Source organism: Fistularia commersonii, chromosome 32 (assembly GCF_037954325.1).
Source record: "Fistularia commersonii isolate RoL2024-O1a breed Wild chromosome 32, RoL_Fcom_v1.0, whole genome shotgun sequence".
Taxonomy (NCBI): domain Eukaryota; kingdom Metazoa; phylum Chordata; class Actinopteri; order Syngnathiformes; family Fistulariidae; genus Fistularia; species Fistularia commersonii.
The window spans coordinates 8,496,358-8,514,563 of NC_141315.1; the positions used below are offsets into that span (position 1 = coordinate 8,496,358).

The window sequence follows — 18,206 nt, forward strand, 5'->3', positions numbered from 1 at the left end:
CGACTGTGATTGGCCGCAGCCGTCCGCATGAGTGATACATAATTTATCCAGATACGCCTATCATTTATTTGAAATTATTTTATTTAAAAAAAAATTAGATCACACTAGAAACGAATCGAATGTGCTAATTTGTCATATTTTCAAATGTGTATCCTTTCCGTGAATCTGTCCACGGTTTCTGCGAGTCCGAGGTTGAAACGTCCATAGTTTGAGAAACAGCTAATCAATACGCCTGATCAATGACGGTCCAGCAAAGATTGATCAATAACCTGGAGGAATCCCTAAAACCCAGACTCACTTCAGAGAGCAGTTGGGAAACGTAAAATCTCCGTTCCCACCCGGAAGGAAACGTCTACTAAAGAAATTGCAAATTAAAAGTTTCTCAAGAAATTAAAAAAAAAACCAACATATTTATCCGAAATACATTTTAAAACCATCTAAATAAATAAGAAATGATCTTAGGTAGCTTCCCCCATTCTTACTGTACGTGGAGCTCATCTACCAGGAAGTGAAGTATTTGCCAATTAAAAAATATATATTTTTTGTGTTTCAAATGTAATGCTAATGTCATTAACCCATATTCAGGATAAAAGTGAAAAACTATTTTCAAAAGCAGTTTTGAAAAAAAAAAGGAAAAAAAATTTAATGTATTGTCATGGTAAATAATTGAATAATTAGCCAAACTGAAATAAAAAAAAAACTTCCAATGATTAGTAAGATACTATATTTTTGAAATTTTAACATTCTTAAACCTGCAAGTGCCATTTTAATTGACATCCAATGAGAGAAGAATGCATTCAAATTTGATAACTATTGCATGCAAAAGGGTTTCATTTCCGGTTCAACCCACAGTATATTTGGAAAAGGACCAAATTCAGAAGGCACGTTCCTCTTTGCAGCCGAGGCCCAGATTATAAATCCGACCCGGAGATACTAAAACCTCTGCTTTTCAACAGTTTGGATTCACTGTGAGGAACCCAGGTCCCATTGACCGAGTCCCACCATCCATTTTTCACCATCTAACTCTATCGCCATGGCAACCATATAGGACCACTGAGGCTCACTTGGGTTTTCATGTAAACAAACCATAAGTCTTCGTCTCAAGAGATGAATACAGAAACCGGCCGGTTGGAAAGATGTCTAAATAACTGACCGATGCTCCATTCATGGAACATCGTGAAGAAAAACAACGTCTTGGCAAAATCCTGTCCTTCTGCGGAAAACAACTGAACCTCTCCGACAAGTGAATAAATGAGGTGAAATTAAAGGAGCTGAAAATGGGACATAAATGAAAAGAGTAGCTTGAAAATGACTCAATTAAAAAGGTCACGTGGAGGGGGTCAGAAGAAGATGGGGAACATTTCCGGGTCCAAAAGTCCCGGAGGAGGGGAAAAAAAAAACCCAATAAATTCAAAAAAATGTCACGTCAAAAACTTGCGGAAAATTACAATATTACAGTCAGAATTTTTGTTACTTTTATTTTAGAAAATGTCCTTTAAAGTGTGGCATTTCAAGTCACATTTTGTTTTTGTTTTTTTTTTTTAAAATACAGAAAATACAGACAGTAGAACATGGATACAGCAAAAGAAAAAAAAAAAAAAAAAAAAAAAAGAAACAATGACAGAAAATAAAGCTAACAAGCCTTTCTGACTGCTCTAGTTTTCTCTTTTTTTTTTTGAAATGGAACTGAAGGCAAAGGAAGGAGGGCGGAAAAAGAAAAGTCTTCGGGGAAAGGAGGGAGGAGGAGTGGGAGGGGAGGGGAGGAAGGGGGGGGCAGAATGAGACAAGTTAGTTAAGGAAACTATGGTTGCTTTATGTTTTTCATGTTTAAATTATTCTTTATAAAGTCTAATTTAAGATTTTAATCTTTCCTCTCTCTTTTTTTGTCTTTTTCACTTTAATGGTATTTTGATCTTCTGGATCCAGGGCCCTCAGCGCTCCTCCTCGTGGACTGAGGACAAGGAATGCCGACCTCGTCTGGCAGTGGGGACGAAGCCGCCCGCGTCGCCTTCCCCCGGTGGAGCCGCGCCGCCGACTCAAGAAGATAAAGTGGAGTCCTTCTGTGTTTGCTGTGCTTGTGAACGCTGCATGGACTTCTGACTTTCCACGTCTCTAAAATGTTTCTCAACCTGCGGGGAGTGAGTTGAGGGAGAGGGGAGAGGAAACAAAATAACACACACAAAAGAAAATAAATGAATTTGAAGGAAAAAAAAAAAAACAGCGTGAAGATCTTGACAGACTCAGTGAGGAGAAGCCGTGATCCCGGTCCGACCCTTTTTCCGTAAAGGCGCCGCGAAACAGGAAGCAGAAAGCGGCACTATTTAGATGCCTTTTTGTAAAAAAAACATTAAGAAAAGGGAACGTTGTTGGGATAAAATGACATTCGCTGGACTGGACTCAGGAGAGAACAGGCGATTGAAGTTTTGTAGTAAATGGCAAATATTTTAATGTGATTTCATCAAATCTGGACATGGTTAGCAACATGTGTTGTAAGGTGCTAGGCTAACGGCGGCGGCACGTCTATGCATCCTACACAAGACCAACTCACCCTGACAACACGCGCTCTGATTGATGGAAATATACACTCACACTCTGTCTGTATTTGGAAAAACTATTTCAAGATTCCCCAAAATCGGATTCTGTACGTTTGCAAAACTTAACACAGCATTTGGTTGAGGTTCTTTCACCCTTTTTACACACATTTTGCCAAATGGCATCTCCGGAGCGATTACTTTCCTGCTGATTTCCCCCCAAATTTCCCAATTTTTAAAAGATCTTAATCCGGTTCACTGCTAACATTTCGCAGGGGATGGATTTTGCCGGACAGGAAGGATGTGGAACGTAAACGAGAAACTACGGCTGCCACAGAAATGGAGTGGAACAGGCGGTACTTCATTTATTTTGAGGTAAAGATGCACAAGCAAGCAGAAAAATGAAGCAGTACACAGGACATGGAATTTACCGCTGTTAAGAATGCCAGCAAACAGGTTTAGCTACCGAAAAACTATCGATGTACTACCTGCGCACGATATTTTCCCAGAGTGTCAAATCACGCTCCTCATCCTCATCCGTCATTGAGTTGAAAAGCGTCTGTTTCCCCGTTTGCCCCCCGATTTAAGCCGGCCGACCCCTGCTGACGAAACCAGCCGGGAAAAATTTAAGCGTAGCCTAAAACTTGGAGTGTCCCTCTATCTGAATCTTTTTCCGATGGACTTTTGCCGTCGGTCTGGCGGCTGCCGGCCGCTCGCCTTCTGGCCCGCAGCTGCATTTAGACAAACTTTTCACCAGCAGACCTCGGAAACCTGGACGACTTTCCCGTCTCTACACGGTTCAGGGGTGACGGCGACGACGCCGGCGAGGAGGAGGAGCTCCTGGCACTGCCTCCAATTCGGACGAATTTCCACGAGCCGTTCACAAGAAACTCCACTGAAAGACGGCGGTGCTAATGGGAGAAGTTTGCCCCGGTGTCATCCTGGCAGGCGCTTTTCAAGAGAAACCACCATCTGCTAGTTTTTCCTTACCTGCCTAACATCGCTCTGAGAAAAGTGAAAAACGACAACCCCTGTTACATTCGGTGACTTCACGATTTCATGTCAAAGAGTGTCCGCCGTTTCGATCGATGCAAATAAAGCGTACTTACTATTTTGCGTACATGACTTAAAGCGCTTCCCTCTTTGCCTTTGCAGTTCTCGACCTGGTAAGGCGGTGAGATTACGACGTCGTCCATCACAATAATGTTCTTCTCCTGCCATTTACAGTCTTTGATGCTGCGGAGACACACAAACGCGGCGGGGAGCGTGAGGACCTTCCACCGGTTTTATCACGGTAAAATCCCCCCCCCGACCGGAAATCATTGTCACTCAAAACTAATTCACCGGCAGAGTACTCGACCTCCTTGGGGGCGGTGGTGGATACTGCAGTACGGAGGGAAAAAACGTGAACGTCTGGTCCGAGAAGACATTCGGATGAAATTATACTCCCATAACTGACTGGAAGGAGGAAAGAGGCCATACACACACACACGCGATAGTGTTGCATCACATTTAACATTTTCTAAGCTTTAAATCATCGGCTGCTATATTGCAGACCTCATGTCTCGTCGAAAAAGTCAAAGTTGACTCCTCGGAAACTAAGCCGGGCTCAAAATAATGGACGTTTCTTTTAGACGGAACAGAGACGTCTCATGGAACAGATCCGTTAATAACGGTTCTCTTTTTTTTTTTTTTTCTTTTGTTTTTGGATCCCTAAAGTAAGAGGAAGAGCCGCTCGACCTGGTGAAAAATCTGCCATTTTGTATGTCACAAGAATCGTTGCCGTGACGTCGCCGCTTTGCGGAGCGAGACGCTGTTTTTTTTTTTTTCCCCCGCGAGAGGACTCCGACCGAGCCGTCGAACGCCATCCCGTTTTTTTTTAATTCAGGAAAAGCGTTCCAGAGTGTTTGCTTCTAAGGTTATGTCCTCTCGCAAATTTTCAAGTGATTACCCAACAAGACCACGCTCCAGTTCCACGTGTTCGGGGAGATGCTGGAATGCGTGTCGGTGACGGAAGCGGGGTGCCGTTTGGCGTGCTAAGCTAACAACGGGGCGATCGGAAATCGCCCCAAACAAACCGCGAGAAGTTGGCGTCTTCCTTTTAATCTGGAATCCGTTCGGTTCAACAGATTTTGAGCGGCATGCCATTTAAGAGCTCCAACGGACGTCTCTGCAGGAAAGCTGATATAATCAGGACACGGAGGGCTCCAAAATAAACCGGTTAAAGGCCATAAAAGGCTCGTCCAGGGGAAGAGATGCCCGCGGAGGACGCTTCGTCACAATCATATCGCGGGGAATCGCTTCCGCTCTTCTGCCAGATGTTTGCAGCTTTCACTTAAAACAGCAGCGTAATTTCATTTTTTTTCCCCAATCCGTTTTCACTTCGAAGTTGCCCGTGCTCTCTCCTCTAACCGCGTGCTGCATCGCAATATTCCGAGGATGACGTGTGTGTCTGTGTGTTACAGCAGAGTATGTGTGTGTGTGTGTGTGTTCCGAGGCTCTGAGAGAAACGACCTTGTATTGTTGCCCTCCCTCTCTTTTAGCTCCAGACTGTTAAATGGCCCCGCCTCCCCGCTGCTGTCATGTCAGGCTGGCAGGAGCCAAACATTTGGGGGCGAATAAATTCTCCGCTCCCTTCCAGACATGGCCGCGACGTCACAATGATCTCATATTCTTTTTTTTTTTTTTCCCCCCGAAGCCTTATTGACTCCCATCGGGAGGATTTGAACCGGCGGGCGAAGCTCGCCACACATTTCAGACACAGATTTCCAATCGGTTTAATGTAAATATATCAGATAAAGCACGTCGACCCGTCTCGAGCTGGTGGTCGGTGTCCTTCACCGTCACGCGGCGGCTCGGCGACTTACGTTTTGTGAATAGTCTGGAATAGCTGCTGGCCCTCCACAGAAACCCCAGCACTGATTGCATAGGCTTGGGACAGCTTGTCCTCCTTTTCTGTCCGTGCTCGATTGGCAAGCTGCGGAGTTTTCACAGAAACAAAGAGACACTTTAGCGCTGGACCGGTTTGCATTTTTTTTTTTCCCTTTAAAAAGAACATATCAGGGACACTTAATCCCCCATTTTTGTGTTGGATCGAGACTTATCGCTGGCGGTGTTTGGAACACACACACACACACACCAGACTCCGCTAGAGCGGAGTTAAATCTCTTATTGTCAAATCGGCCCCACACTGCCCGGACACACCATTTCTCCCCATTCATGTCAAACATGTGTATTTCATTCTCTCTCTTGCCTTTTTCCTAAATCAGCGGCCGCACTCGGTAGAGTCTCAAAGAAGACCCACCTTTTCTGAACGCGGGGTTCAGCTTACGGAAAAACAAATAAAAAAAACAAAAAAAAAAAAAACAAACCCTGAGCTGGGTCAAAAAGACAATTTTAAGGTATGCATAATTCAATTTCCATCTGCTGAGGTCAAGCATGTGCCAGAAACCTTTGCTCTCCTCAAGGATGACCTGTGCGCTCCAGTGACGCTCAGGAAAGTCAGAATGGAGGCAGTTTACTTACAACCTCTTGTTCACCTGCTGGATCACACGATGCCATAAAACAGATTATCACTCTGGACAGTTGAGAACTAAAGTATTGTGGTGACGCTAAAGAAGAATCATGTCAGCTCTTACCTCCCAGTTCACCTGATGAATACATGAAAATGAGATATTTGAATAATTTTTTAAGCAAACTAACTACCTAGGGGACTCGGTCAAGCGGGATTTTGTGCTCTTTGCAGTCTTACAGTGTGGCTGAGAAACTTGCACGGCTAAGTAATCCAGCAGACAAAAACACGGCAGGGACAAAACATCAGTACAAACACACACACACACACAGCTGGTGGACTTACCTTGCTAACATTCAGTGATGCTAGTGGGGGTGGAGTCTCGGTGCGGTCATTTATAATGTCCACTTCGGAAACATAGGCTAAGTTGATCAGGATGACGTCGTTGAGATTTGGCTTGCCACTGGAGGAAGCACATTCTGCAAGGGGGAACTCGGGTCAAGGCGCATAAACAAAATGACTATTCACATTCGGTCCGCGGATGATACGAGACGCTGACAGGTTTTTTTTTTTTTTTGCAGAGAAGCAGCAGGAGGCCGTGCCTGTTACAACACGCTGAGTCCCAGAGGCAGCGCAGCCACCTGCGGCGATCTGAGGTCAGTCCTTGCTCTGAGATGAGTTTAATTGCAGGAAAAGCACAAAAATCACACAATCGCTGTCCAGCAAGCAAACCCTAGTTACTGTCATTTTGAAAGGCTTTTCATGCTGAAAACGTCCAGTAAATGCAGTCTTTGGAGACAATAATCCAGCCACTCCGAGAGTGCACATCAATCTCCAGTGAATGGATAAGATCCCCGTGTCTCTTTGAGGGATAATCAGTTATTCTCAAGCTTTTTTTTTTTTTTTTTTTGGCAATGAGCAACTTTGGCTGTGCAACAGTGGGTGTGGCCGAGCCTCGAGGTGCTGTGAGGTACCAACCCTACGTGTCCTCAAATGACACCGGCGAGGCTCAATAGACAGGCCAGTCAGAGTAATCTCGTGACAATGTTTAATTATGCTTTTACGGTTTCAGTTTGTCATCTTTTAACACGCCACTTGTGAACCAACTAGCTTGTAATGTGTCCCAACTCCCTCTCCGTCCATGCATCAGCTGCACCGCCTCACAACCCGAAAAGTAGCTAATGAAAAACACTTAAGATGACTTAAATCTTCATTTAACAGCTACTTCAATACAATTTTTTAAAGCTTTTTATACAAAAACTGACGCTTTCATCCAAACGTGGAGCCTACGGGTAAGCAGAGGGTGTGTTCAGTGACCCCGGGCTTGATTGTCAGATGATGCAGCGTATGGGGAGGCGTCTCTTTTTTTCCACTAAATGGAAACGGCATCAAACACTGACCCGGAAACAGAGGTCGGTATCGAAGCAGAATGTGGGTGACGCTGAGACAGCCTTCATATTCAATACGCCGGGATTGTGTCAGACTGCGGGCCTTGTGTGAAACCAAATCAAAGGCTCGTTTCTGTTCGGTATATCTAACAACCTTTCTTTAACTTGAAACCTATTTGTTTCTTTATGCACGAAGCTACTGACAAAGAATAAAAATGAATAAAAACAGCCAAATATGAGTCGCTCAACCACAATAGGTGCCAGACTACAAAGTGTGAGCTGAAAATAGGCATCAAACAGAATCTCCCAATTTGGAGTCGACCTCTGAGGTTAGTTTCGTTTTGAACTGTCACATTATGTCACACTCATTGAATATGGAGGATTTTTTCCCTTTTTATCATGACACACCCAGAACAAACTAAGTTGCCCAGTTAATTTAACCCTAAAAAGGTCAAGCGATGGACTGGCCTCCCATTCATCCGGTGCCATCCGTCGGCGCCACGTTGTTCTCCGGGCAGGTCGGCGAAGGTGATCGGACAACCCAGTCAAAACCATCGCGATGGTTTAGCATACACACCCAAAAAAAACTGGTATTGCATTCGGTTCAACAGCACGTTAACGTTTTTTTTTTTTAATTTTTGGCATCACTTGGCACACGATGTTCAAAATGAAACGCAAACGACGTGGATCCCCCGCCACTGTCACACGGCTGATGAACCCCAACATGCTAATGCGGTTAATTAAGCTAGTAGTAGCAGCAATGTGGGCTTGTACGAAACTTAGCATGTTAGCCGAGCTAGCAGGAACAGCGGCTTCATTGTGGCGTGGACAGGTTACTCAGTGTCCATTCATCCACCCGCTCGTGGAAATATCCCCGTGCTTATGGAGGCGCCGTAAAGTTGATATACATTTACATGAATATACACACGACCTGAGCGACTTGGGCTTCATGTCAGCTAGCTTGCTAACTAGCAACGGTTTGTGCCTGTGGAGAGCACACAGCCATGATGCCTAACGTTGCCAGATAGTGATCCATGTTGAGGTCTGGCAACACAATGAGTGGATTCAAAACACATGCACTTCCTACGATATGGCCCTTAAGATTACCGGCGTCTCGTACGCGGTGGAAACCAGATAGCTGATAGGCAGGCGACTGAATCGCAAATTCAAATATTTAAAAAGGACAAAGGTATGCAAGCCAGCTACCACCAATTACGCCTGCGCGGACCACTATTTGACATATTTTCGGCGACCCGACAGGCCCTTGCAGCCAGGCAGGCCAGCTAGCCATCCGCAGCTCAAAACAAACGAAGGATACTCAGAGTTAACATTTTGGACTGGTAGTCAAACGCGACCACTTCTCCTTGCAGACGTTGGCCCAAGCAGGTGAGGCAAGAGACATGGCTCCCGACGCTGAAATACTCCCCCGGTCCAGGAGCCGCCATCTTCTCCGCCAGGAAACCGGAGCGCCTGCCTTACGTAAAGCGACGTGATGACGTAGACAAGACGGCGCCTGGGCGTGTCGACGTACGTCGTAGTATGGTCATTCATTCCAGTTGCCGTGAAACATCTGTCATTTAAGAAAAAAATCAGATAAAGCCACACGACAGTAAAACCACGCCACTCAATGGAATTAAATATCAGGATTAAAAAAAAAAAGAAATCGATGTAACAGGCACTGTCGTTCATTCAACCACAGTCCGATAGGAGTGCTCCCCCTACCGAAGGCAATGCAAGCTCCAACGCAGACGGCCGGAGCTTCAGCGCCATAACACAGCATCCGAATTCCGGCTTGCGAGCTCTATCTGCCGGTAAACGAGATAGAAATGGACGCCGTTCACACCCAGGGCATCTGGATAGCCCAGGCGCTGCAGCAGCGGACGAAGGCGTTTGAGGACTTCTGGCTGGTCACCACGCACGTCGGGGACCCTAAAGCCGCTTTCCTTCTCGTCTTTCCCTTCACCTACTTCTTCAGCAGACGAGCCGGCGTGGCCGTGCTTTGGGTGGCGGCCGTGTCGGAGTGGCTAAATCTGGTCTTTAAATGGTACGAATTAAAGAGGCGATGTTAGGGATTTTGTTTAATGTGTTATCTTACTCTCCCTCTTTGCGACCTGGAAGCTCGGTTCAGCTGTTTCTGGCACGTTAGCATATTTTGGCTAGCAAATTCCCGATGACACAGACAATAATTGTTTTTTTTTTGTAACACCGAGCAACTTACGTGTTTTTAACCTTTTAACATAAAACTGTAACATATAGGAATAGTTTATACAAAGTGCTTTCTGTTGACGTCCCAACTTCCGGGTACGTCATACACGTCCAACCAATTACATGGTCCGAGGGGAAACGATTGTGAGGCGGAACCTTTATTTACAACTCTTTTTCTGTGGTCGATAAACAGAAAAATTTAGAGCGATCCGATGGGAATAAATGATAATAATGTTGTATCCATTTTTTTCATTAAAATACTTTTTTCTATTAGTTTTTTAGTTTTGCTTATTTTTCAGAAGTGCTTAATAGCCATTTTACTCCAGGTGTATTGTGAGAGACAGGCAAGGTTTTCCATCTTATTTTAAAACATTACCAGGAAAAAAAACAATCTCTCTGAAATCCGGAGACAGAAAAATAATATATCTTACATGAATTTGAACATTTTGATAAATCTACAGATTAGCATCACAGTTCTATCCAAAGTGTATTGATATTCAGTTGAAAGGCAGATATAAAAACAGATGCATAGATGTTTAAGCAAAAACACCAAAGAATATCGTATGTTTACTTTTGATTTTTTTTTTCCAATTTCAGGATGCTGTTTGGAGAAAGGCCGTACTGGTGGATCGGCGAGTCGCGTCTTTTTATTGACAACCAGCCTGACGTTCAGCAGTATTCCTCCACCTGTGAAACAGGTCCAGGTGTGAAATTCTGACAGGAAATTTAAATCTTAGATAATCAAAAAAATTAAATGAATGCACAGGGAGTTCCTAAAACTGTTGTCTTCTGCTCAGGCAGTCCATCCGGCCATGCAATGGTGACGGCGGCGGTGTGGTGGGTGGTGGCCTCCTCCCTGGGGTCGTTCCTGTACTCCCGCACTCACAGGTGGCTCAACAGAAAGTTCATCTATGGAAGTTTACATTTTCTCTTGGAAAATCACTTTTTTTTTTCACCAAGGGAGATGGAGCAGAAGGTGTTTGTTTGTTGCTTATGCTGAGGTAAATTGGTTATATTTGTCCCAACACCTCCCTGAGGGACCTTCTCTGTGTCCTGCTATCCGAAGATTCTTCCAATTGCTAATTTCGCTTACAATCTGCATGCGTATCAAACTGCAGACAATTATACACATACAACAAACATGAATCCTTAAAATCTTGACAGCGTTAGTGTCGTCCACCAGCTTTGCTGCATCCGGCAGGTGCCAAAAAGCATCCATAGACGGAGGGGAAAGCTCATTTTGGGAAGGTGCGGGGGATTTAAACACAATATGAGGTCACGAGAGGATAAATCTGTTGCTGTTATGATCGCTAGACCTCAAGTGGCAATTTGCTTTTTAAATTTATTCACTCCTGAGATCAGCCTGTCTATTTTTGTTTCCTATTTCAGGTAATTCCGTGTTGCTTTCAAAGCCTTGCTACTTTTTCAATGAATCTGACCCGCCAGTGTCCGCGGCCCGTCCTGTTTCTCTGCAGCCTGCTGCTGTCGGCGCTCCCCTACCTGCTGTACGTGGCGATGCTCGCGATGGTCAGCTTATCCCGCATCTTCATTCTGGCCCACTTCCCCCACCAGGTGGTCGCCGGCTCTGCCACAGGTCCGAAACACAAACTGAGGGATGTAAAAATTGGATTCAACTTTATTGTCATTACACATGTGAGGATACAGAGTAACGAAATGCAGTTAGCATCTAATCGAGATGCAAAAAGATGCATATGTACAGAATGTACAGTATTAACAGGTAAATGCAGTATTAAAGAATAAATTGATTTTTTTTTTCCTTTTTTTTAATCATTTAAAAATAACTGCAATCGCACGCAGAAAAACGTATTTCGCAGTAATGATGGATTCCATTCAGACAGAAAATTCTAGTCAGAACTGGAGGAGAAAGCGAATCCAGAAACAACTTGACTTTTCACACAAAGGCTCCCAGGAGGCCGGAGAGATGCTCCACACTCTCCTGGAGGTCATCAACAAGGGGATATTCCCATACCGGGAGTAGAACCCGGGCTGCCTGGGTGAAAACCAGGAATCCTAACAGCTAGACCATATGGGAGATGTCAGGGAAAGTTCCAGATACGCAAAACAAACACAGGAAAAACAAAGTGTCTCATCAGTTTGCCGCCCATGTCGACGCACCTTAAATATCAACAAACCTCGCGCAGGCCTGAACGCGACATGAATACTGACTTGGCAAAATGTTCATCTGCAGGGGTTGTTGGTTTAAATAAAAAAAAAAAAGAAAAATAAACGTTTTAATTGCTCCTCTGCTAATTCAATATTAGTTCTTCATTAAAATAGGGTAAATAATAAACCTGGAACATCTCAGGCGGGAGAAAACATCTCCGTTGCCTCCAGAAAGAACACCCGAGTTTAGAGTTAAAGAGCATATTCTGCTTTTTTTTTTTTTTTTTTTTTACTATTAATGATGTGTTGTTGCCAGGTTTCATCCTGGGGATGGTCCTGGGCCGCAGCACTCCCGAAGGCCGCCCCCTGCTGTTCTGCGGCTGCAGCGTCGGGCTGCTTCTCGCCACTCTGCTGCTGCAAGCCGGACTGCGGCGGCTCGGCGTCGACGTTCTGTGGTGAGCCTCGCCGTGGCGGCGTTTCGGTCGGCGCGGAACCGGAGGAAAACCTCCCATCTTTCTCGTCCCTCCTTCCGCAGGTCCGTCGCTTTGGCTGAAAAATGGTGCAGCCGCTCCGAGTGGATCCACTTGGACACGGTGCCGTTATCCGCCCTGGCGCGAGACACCGGCGCCCTCCTGGGTCTGGGGCTGGCTCAGCACTGGAAGCCCGGCGGGTGGTCGCTGCCGCGGGCGCCGCGGGCCCTTTCCTTGGCCCTTTCCGCCGTGGGTCTGTACCACGTCAACCGCCTGCCGCTGCCCGTCCAGCCGCAGGGCCTGTTCTACTGCCTTGTCTTCGTCAAATTCTTCCTGGTGCCTCAGGTGGTGATGCTGCTCGTGCCCGGACCGGTGCACCTTTTCACAAGGAAGAAGAAGAAGGAGTAGAGGAGCCGCTTTCTCTCGGCGTCAAAGCCGAATTCCGGTCACTCCCGGTTTAATATCCTTGAGTCCAGAATGCACTCGGCGCACACTCTCCGCATTTTGCTTCTTGTCTTACACATGTGCAGTCTATCATTTTTCAGCGTCAGTTGTTTTGAGGGGTTGACCTAACTTTATCAGAGCCAAAGAGGCCGACGGCTGATTTTTCTGAGCCGGGGCTCAAGTTGCACGTCGGAAAAGTATTTTGTAAATAAAAAAAAAAAAAATGTAGCGGGTAGAAAATAAGAAATAAACAGATTTCCTGCAGGACGGAGTGTTTCTACCTAAGTGACAGGTTTGTTACAGGTTTTTTTATATTAAATGCAACTATTTTGCTGAATGGTGAGCTTGTTCTAGGGATTCCAGGCAGCAAGAGGGCAGCTTTAGGGAACGTAAAAAATATCCCGGGAATTGACTGGGTGTCAAGCGCTGAAAATAAATACTAATTTACCGGGATGCTTTTCATCTCTCGGTAGGTCAAAACATATTGCAAACGCAGCGAAATACATTTCTCTCAGACGTGGAAATGTCTGGTTCGTCATACGAACACGGAGCACTTTGGCTTCAGCTGGGGGTCAAAAGGTTCGGGACGGTCGGTGGTCTCTGGATTTTCAACAATCGGAAGAAAAATCCTCCTAGCTTTCTGATAATCCGCTGGATTTCTGGCCCGGTTCTCGAGCTGCAGAAGTAAAGCGATCCAGACAATCAAAACGAGATGCTTCTCAGGCGGAGTGTTCATGGTTTGTGAGGAGTTCAAATCCCCGAGATGACGGCTCAGAGCACCGTTTCGGAAATTTGTGATTTTGTCTCAGGAAGCGTCGGACCGACCGTTCTAACAAACCGAATGTGAATAAATGCCTCTTGGAGGAGTCGCTTGTGGTGAAAATAAAAGAATAAGATTCTGTGCCTGTTTTGAGTTTGTAGCTGTTTATAAATCCCCCCCCCCACAACCCCCCCCCCCACGCCCCCATGGATACATTGGATTTCCTGTACAGATTACAATCGGTTATCATGAGATAAAAACACATTCTTTTTTATTGTTTTTAATTAAATTTTTTTTATCACAGCGATCTGAAAGCTCACATTTACAGACAAGAGAACTCTGCTCAGCAAGCAAATACATTAAAATAAAATAACTCACCACCCCGTTCCCTCTCTTTAGTTTATTTTTTTTCACTTTTCACTTCTGTCCGGTGCAGCCGGAGGAGAATGAGGACAGTTCGGGTTTCGGGGAAGGGGTGGGTCGTAGTCACACACCGGCCGGGACACCGCTGTACATGTTTTTCCGCTTGAACTCATGGAAAGAATAGAACATGCATCGGGACTATTTACAGCAAACTGATATACACACAGCTTGGAACCACACACACACACACACACACACACACACACACACACACACACCCGCTTCAATTCAGAAGTTGAAATTAAGTATGTTACAGTTTATACCTTCATCTCTGTAAAGATAAGTAGGGCATCTCTGGTAGCAGGTGGAGCTGAGAATGAGTTAGATGTCTTCTATTATATATATTTTTATATATATATATATATATTTATATATATATATATTTATTTTTATTTTTTTAAAACAGAAACTAAATAAAGGGCTACAGACAAATGGTCTATAAAGTCTCCACATAGACAAATAAGTTGAATCTCGGTTCCGATGTGTTGCAGTGGATTTGTCGCGGCCCCGCACATTAGACCGCTTCATTTTATTTTATTTTTATTTTTTTTCCAAAGGGACGCGGGGGGGGGGGGGGGGGGGGGGAGGTTAACTAAAATAAGTACGTCCCTCAGAGACTCGATGAGGCGATGCGCCTTGTGCCGGACAGTCCGTGCATCCGTGGCGGTAAAAATGCCGTTCGTTCCTCGCGCTGCCGTTTTTTTGTCGGCGCCGGAAACGTGACAGCCCGGGGTCAAAGGTCAAATGTCAAAAATACATAAAGTGCACCCTCAGTTAAGAACGTAACAGGCATTTTTTTTTTAATGCAGAGGTGGTGGAGTCAGAATGCGGCAGGGAGCGGAGTGTCCGGGACAGCGGCATCGCGGATGCATTCGCTTGCTTTTAGTCGCTGAGCACTTTTTCACGTCGCCCGCCGGCGGCATATGGACCGGACGATCGGCTCTCTTCCGCCGGACAAGGAGGGGCCGCGGCCAACCGGAGTCCACTCCGATTATTCAATCCTCCGCTTTCCCCGTGCCGTTTTTGAACGGTGCGTTTATTCTCTGCTAAATGTAGAGAGGTTCACGGTGTTAATCGAGATTATTGATTTTTTTCTTCTTGGAAATATTTTAAGATTATAGCTGAATCTGGATGGTGGAAAAATAATCTCGCTTTCTTGTGTGTGTGTATATATATATATATATATATATATATATATATATGACACACATTTCAGTTGTAAAGAGCTCCTTTGCATTTTCTCATGCTTACATGAGAAATGCATTAAAATAGAGCTCACCGGATTTATTTCCTTGTGAATTTTCGAATGTTTCGGGACCTTTAATGACCCTGTGCATCGTGTATTTGCAAGTGTATTTGCAGTCCCTATGTCCTCTATTGTAAGTCGCTTTGGATAAAAGCGTCTGCCAAATGCAATGTAATGGAGAATGACCCGACGAGGGAAGGATGTGGCGCGAAAGGGGGCCGAAGCGTATTTCGCCGCCGAAACTCTTTCATATTTTAAAACAGAACGATAACTGCGCGGTGGGAAAGTTAGCCGGAGCCCCTCCTCCTCTGGGCCGGACGGTGTTTCCGCATCCATATGGCCGGCGGTGGGACACAAAGGCAGGGGTTAACAGAATACAATTCAAACGCAAACTATGTTTTGTTTTATTCATATGTACAATATATAACTTAATTATAAATATTGTCATTTTTCTCTAAGTACTGAGTTGTTGAGCCATATGTATTTTCTGAGCAATGTACAGTATTGAACATATAATATTGTGTTACATAGAATAGAGCCTACTAGCAACCTCGGTTAGGAGCGCACGTTGAAGGAACAGAAGATGGAAACCGGTCTGCGAGCCGAGTCCGGCCGGTCCGGCGCGTCGCGCGGGAACGTTGTGCCGCGAAACATTTTGGAAAGTGCACTGGTCTTGGATCGAATCTGAACTGAGGACCCTCCTGACTCCCACCTGTGTGTGTCTGTGTGCGCTGGACATGACAATGAAGTATCCTTTCTCGATGTTAGTTTTGTTTATTCTTGTTTTTTTTTTTTGTTTTTTTTTTGTTAGAAGATCATGTCTAATACCCTTATAAGCGTGTGTCTGCGTTTTGTCGGCGCGTCGTCTCCCCGGAGTTCAACTAGATGAGTTTGTCTCGTACGCGGCGGCGGCGGCGGCGGCGGCGGCCGTCGAGCTCGATATTCCTCTACACCCGCTCTCGAGCCCGGTACCGTCCGTCCGATCGCGGTCGGGTCGCCGTCACACGTTAGACTCCACAAACGGTCTCTTTGGTTTGATGGGGGAGGTGGGGCCTTGGGTCCGGGAGTCGCGGGAGAGCTGGCGGTACATGTTGTCCTGGTAGGCCTGCGCCACAGGCAGAGTCCTGGCTACCTTCACGTCGGGGTAGGTGGGCACCTGGCTGACCCGCTCCAGGATGTCCCCGCCGCCGCGCGAGCCGTTGGCCAGTTTGCCCACGGAGGGGGGTTGAGTCTGGGAGTAGTAGTCCTCCTCCAACAAGTGTCCGTTTTGGGCGTTATTGGTCTTGTTGTAGTAGGCGATGTTGCCCAGCGAGGTGGGCGGGCTGTACGTGGAGCCCTGCTGGACCAGCTGCCCGGGCGAGGTGGGGCTGATGGCCGAGTCCATGGACGTCATGGCCCTGGACCGGGAGGGCTGATGCAGGTACTGCTGAGTCCGCGCCGTCTTGTCGATGATGCCCATGAAGGGCGTGTTCCGGGAGCGGGTGGTCTCGCCCTGGTACAGCCCTCCGCCGCCCTGGGACGGGGAGATGGGAGAGATGTCGTCGCAGGCGCGCTCGTACGTGGCTTGCAGGGGGATCTCCATCTGCTGAATGGAAGAGGAGGGCCTGAAGCCCGGCGCCAAGTTTGAAGCGGATCCGGTCGAGATGTTGTTGCTGGAAGGGGAGAATCGCAGCCCGACGCTCTGGGAGTGGATCAGGGGCCTGGGGGTGGGAACGTGCTGCTTCAGCTCGGTGGTGTTGGCGCTGACGGGGCGCCTCACCATGTGGGGGATCTCGGGGGAGCCCAGCTGGCAGGGGGGCATGGCGCCGGCGCGCTCCAGCACGTGTTCCGAGACGGGGTAGTAGGCGGCCGACTGGCTGCGGCTTATTTGCGGCGTCTGGCTGTAGCGGAGGCCCCCCGGACCCCCGCTGCTGGCGCGGTAAGCAGAGGAGGGGCGCTGGGGTAGCTCGTCCTTCAACAAGCCCGACTCCATGACCCCTCCTCGGCCACCGTGCTGACAGAGGGCCCCAGAGCTGAGGCTGGCCTGGACCTGCGACATGGACCTCCCGTCCAGGGAGGGCTGGTACACCAGGCGGCTCTCCACGTCCACCGAGCCCCCCTGGTAACGGCCTCCCATGGAGTGGCCCATCTGGCCGCCGTAGCTGCTGTTGCCCATCACGTTGCCCGGCTGGTTGGTGCGGACGATCTGGGCTATGGAGGGCTGGAGACGGAGCCCCTGCGCTTGGTGGTGCTGCGACGACAGCGACGGCTGGGAGCTGATCTGGAAGGAACGCTGGCTGCTCATCTTGGAGAGCGGGGACTTGGGCCGGCCGGGGAGCTGCTCGGTCTGGTAGCGCACCGGCGAGCCCGACTGGGACCTGTACAGGCAGACGCTTTCCACCGGCGGGCTGGCTCTGTACTGAGCGGCGCGGCGCAAGGGGGACGGCGGCGGGCTCTGGTGGTCCATCCCCTGGCCTCCGCCGCCGCCGCCGCCCATGGGGGGCGGGCTGAAGCGGTAGGACTGCTGGTGGACCGGGGAGGTGTGGGGCGGGCTGTGCCGGTAATGGGAGTTCTGATGCGTCGGCGAGAGAGCGGGCGACGCCGTCTGGTACGTCCCGCGGGTCGGGGAGGACATGGAGGACGACGTGGGATGGTACTCGTACGGCTGTCCCATCGGGGAACCGCCGGTCAAGTAGATCTGATCCGGGTGGGTCGGGGAGAGAGGCGGGCTCTGGATGATGGGCAGGCTGGAGGGGTTGGCGAGGGACTCGGGCGGCGGCAGACCCATAGACATGGCCTCCAGCTCCTGTTCCAGGTAGTCCTCGTCCTCGAAGAGGTCCTGGACGGGCTCCATGTCCTCCAGCCGGGGCTCCGGGGGAGGCGGCAGGGGCATGGAGAGGGACAGGGACTCCTCCTCTTCCGGGGGAGGCGTGGGCGGAGGGGACGGAGGAGGCTCCAGATCTTGCTGCTGCTGCTGCTGCTCATCCTGGTCCAGCTGCCGACACTCCTCCTCCACCCGCTGGAGCAGCCGCTGGATCTCGCGGTTGTTCGGGCACTGCTTTATGGCTTCGTTCAGGTCCTCTAAGGCTTCAGGAAATTGTCTGCGAAGGAGACACCCGTGTTAT

At 47.8% G+C, this 18,206-nt stretch overlaps 3 protein-coding genes across 14 annotated transcripts in view; 1 reads left to right on the forward strand and 2 right to left on the reverse strand.

The window, feature by feature from the left end:
• Window positions 1-1,457: 1,457 nt before the first annotated feature.
• On the reverse strand, window positions 1,458-8,907 carry lsm12b (LSM12 homolog b). Its single transcript, XM_086139446.1, has 5 exons — window positions 8,749-8,907; window positions 6,388-6,521; window positions 5,399-5,508; window positions 3,641-3,767; window positions 1,458-2,129 (listed from the first exon to the last, which is right to left on the reverse strand). Exons 1-5 carry the CDS (start codon window positions 8,873-8,875, stop codon window positions 2,037-2,039), a joined length of 591 nt encoding a protein of 196 aa, XP_085995572.1. The 5' UTR covers window positions 8,876-8,907; the 3' UTR covers window positions 1,458-2,036.
• Window positions 8,908-9,041: 134 nt separating this feature from the next.
• Window positions 9,042-16,609, forward strand: g6pc3 (glucose-6-phosphatase catalytic subunit 3). The gene is made up of 6 exons (XM_086139445.1): window positions 9,042-9,474; window positions 10,233-10,339; window positions 10,433-10,523; window positions 11,111-11,229; window positions 12,076-12,214; window positions 12,295-16,609. Exons 1-6 carry the CDS (start codon window positions 9,257-9,259, stop codon window positions 12,635-12,637), a joined length of 1,017 nt encoding a protein of 338 aa, XP_085995571.1. The 5' UTR covers window positions 9,042-9,256; the 3' UTR covers window positions 12,638-16,609.
• tanc2b (tetratricopeptide repeat, ankyrin repeat and coiled-coil containing 2b) overlaps window positions 13,688-18,206 on the reverse strand; it is a 180,379-nt gene continuing 175,860 nt past the window's right edge. For all 12 annotated transcript variants that reach the window (XM_086139432.1, XM_086139436.1, XM_086139437.1 and 9 more), the window contains one exon: window positions 13,688-18,182. In XM_086139432.1, coding sequence (XP_085995558.1) covers window positions 16,103-18,182 — 2,080 coding nt within the window. In that variant the 3' untranslated portion in view covers window positions 13,688-16,102. The remainder of the gene's footprint in view (window positions 18,183-18,206) is intronic.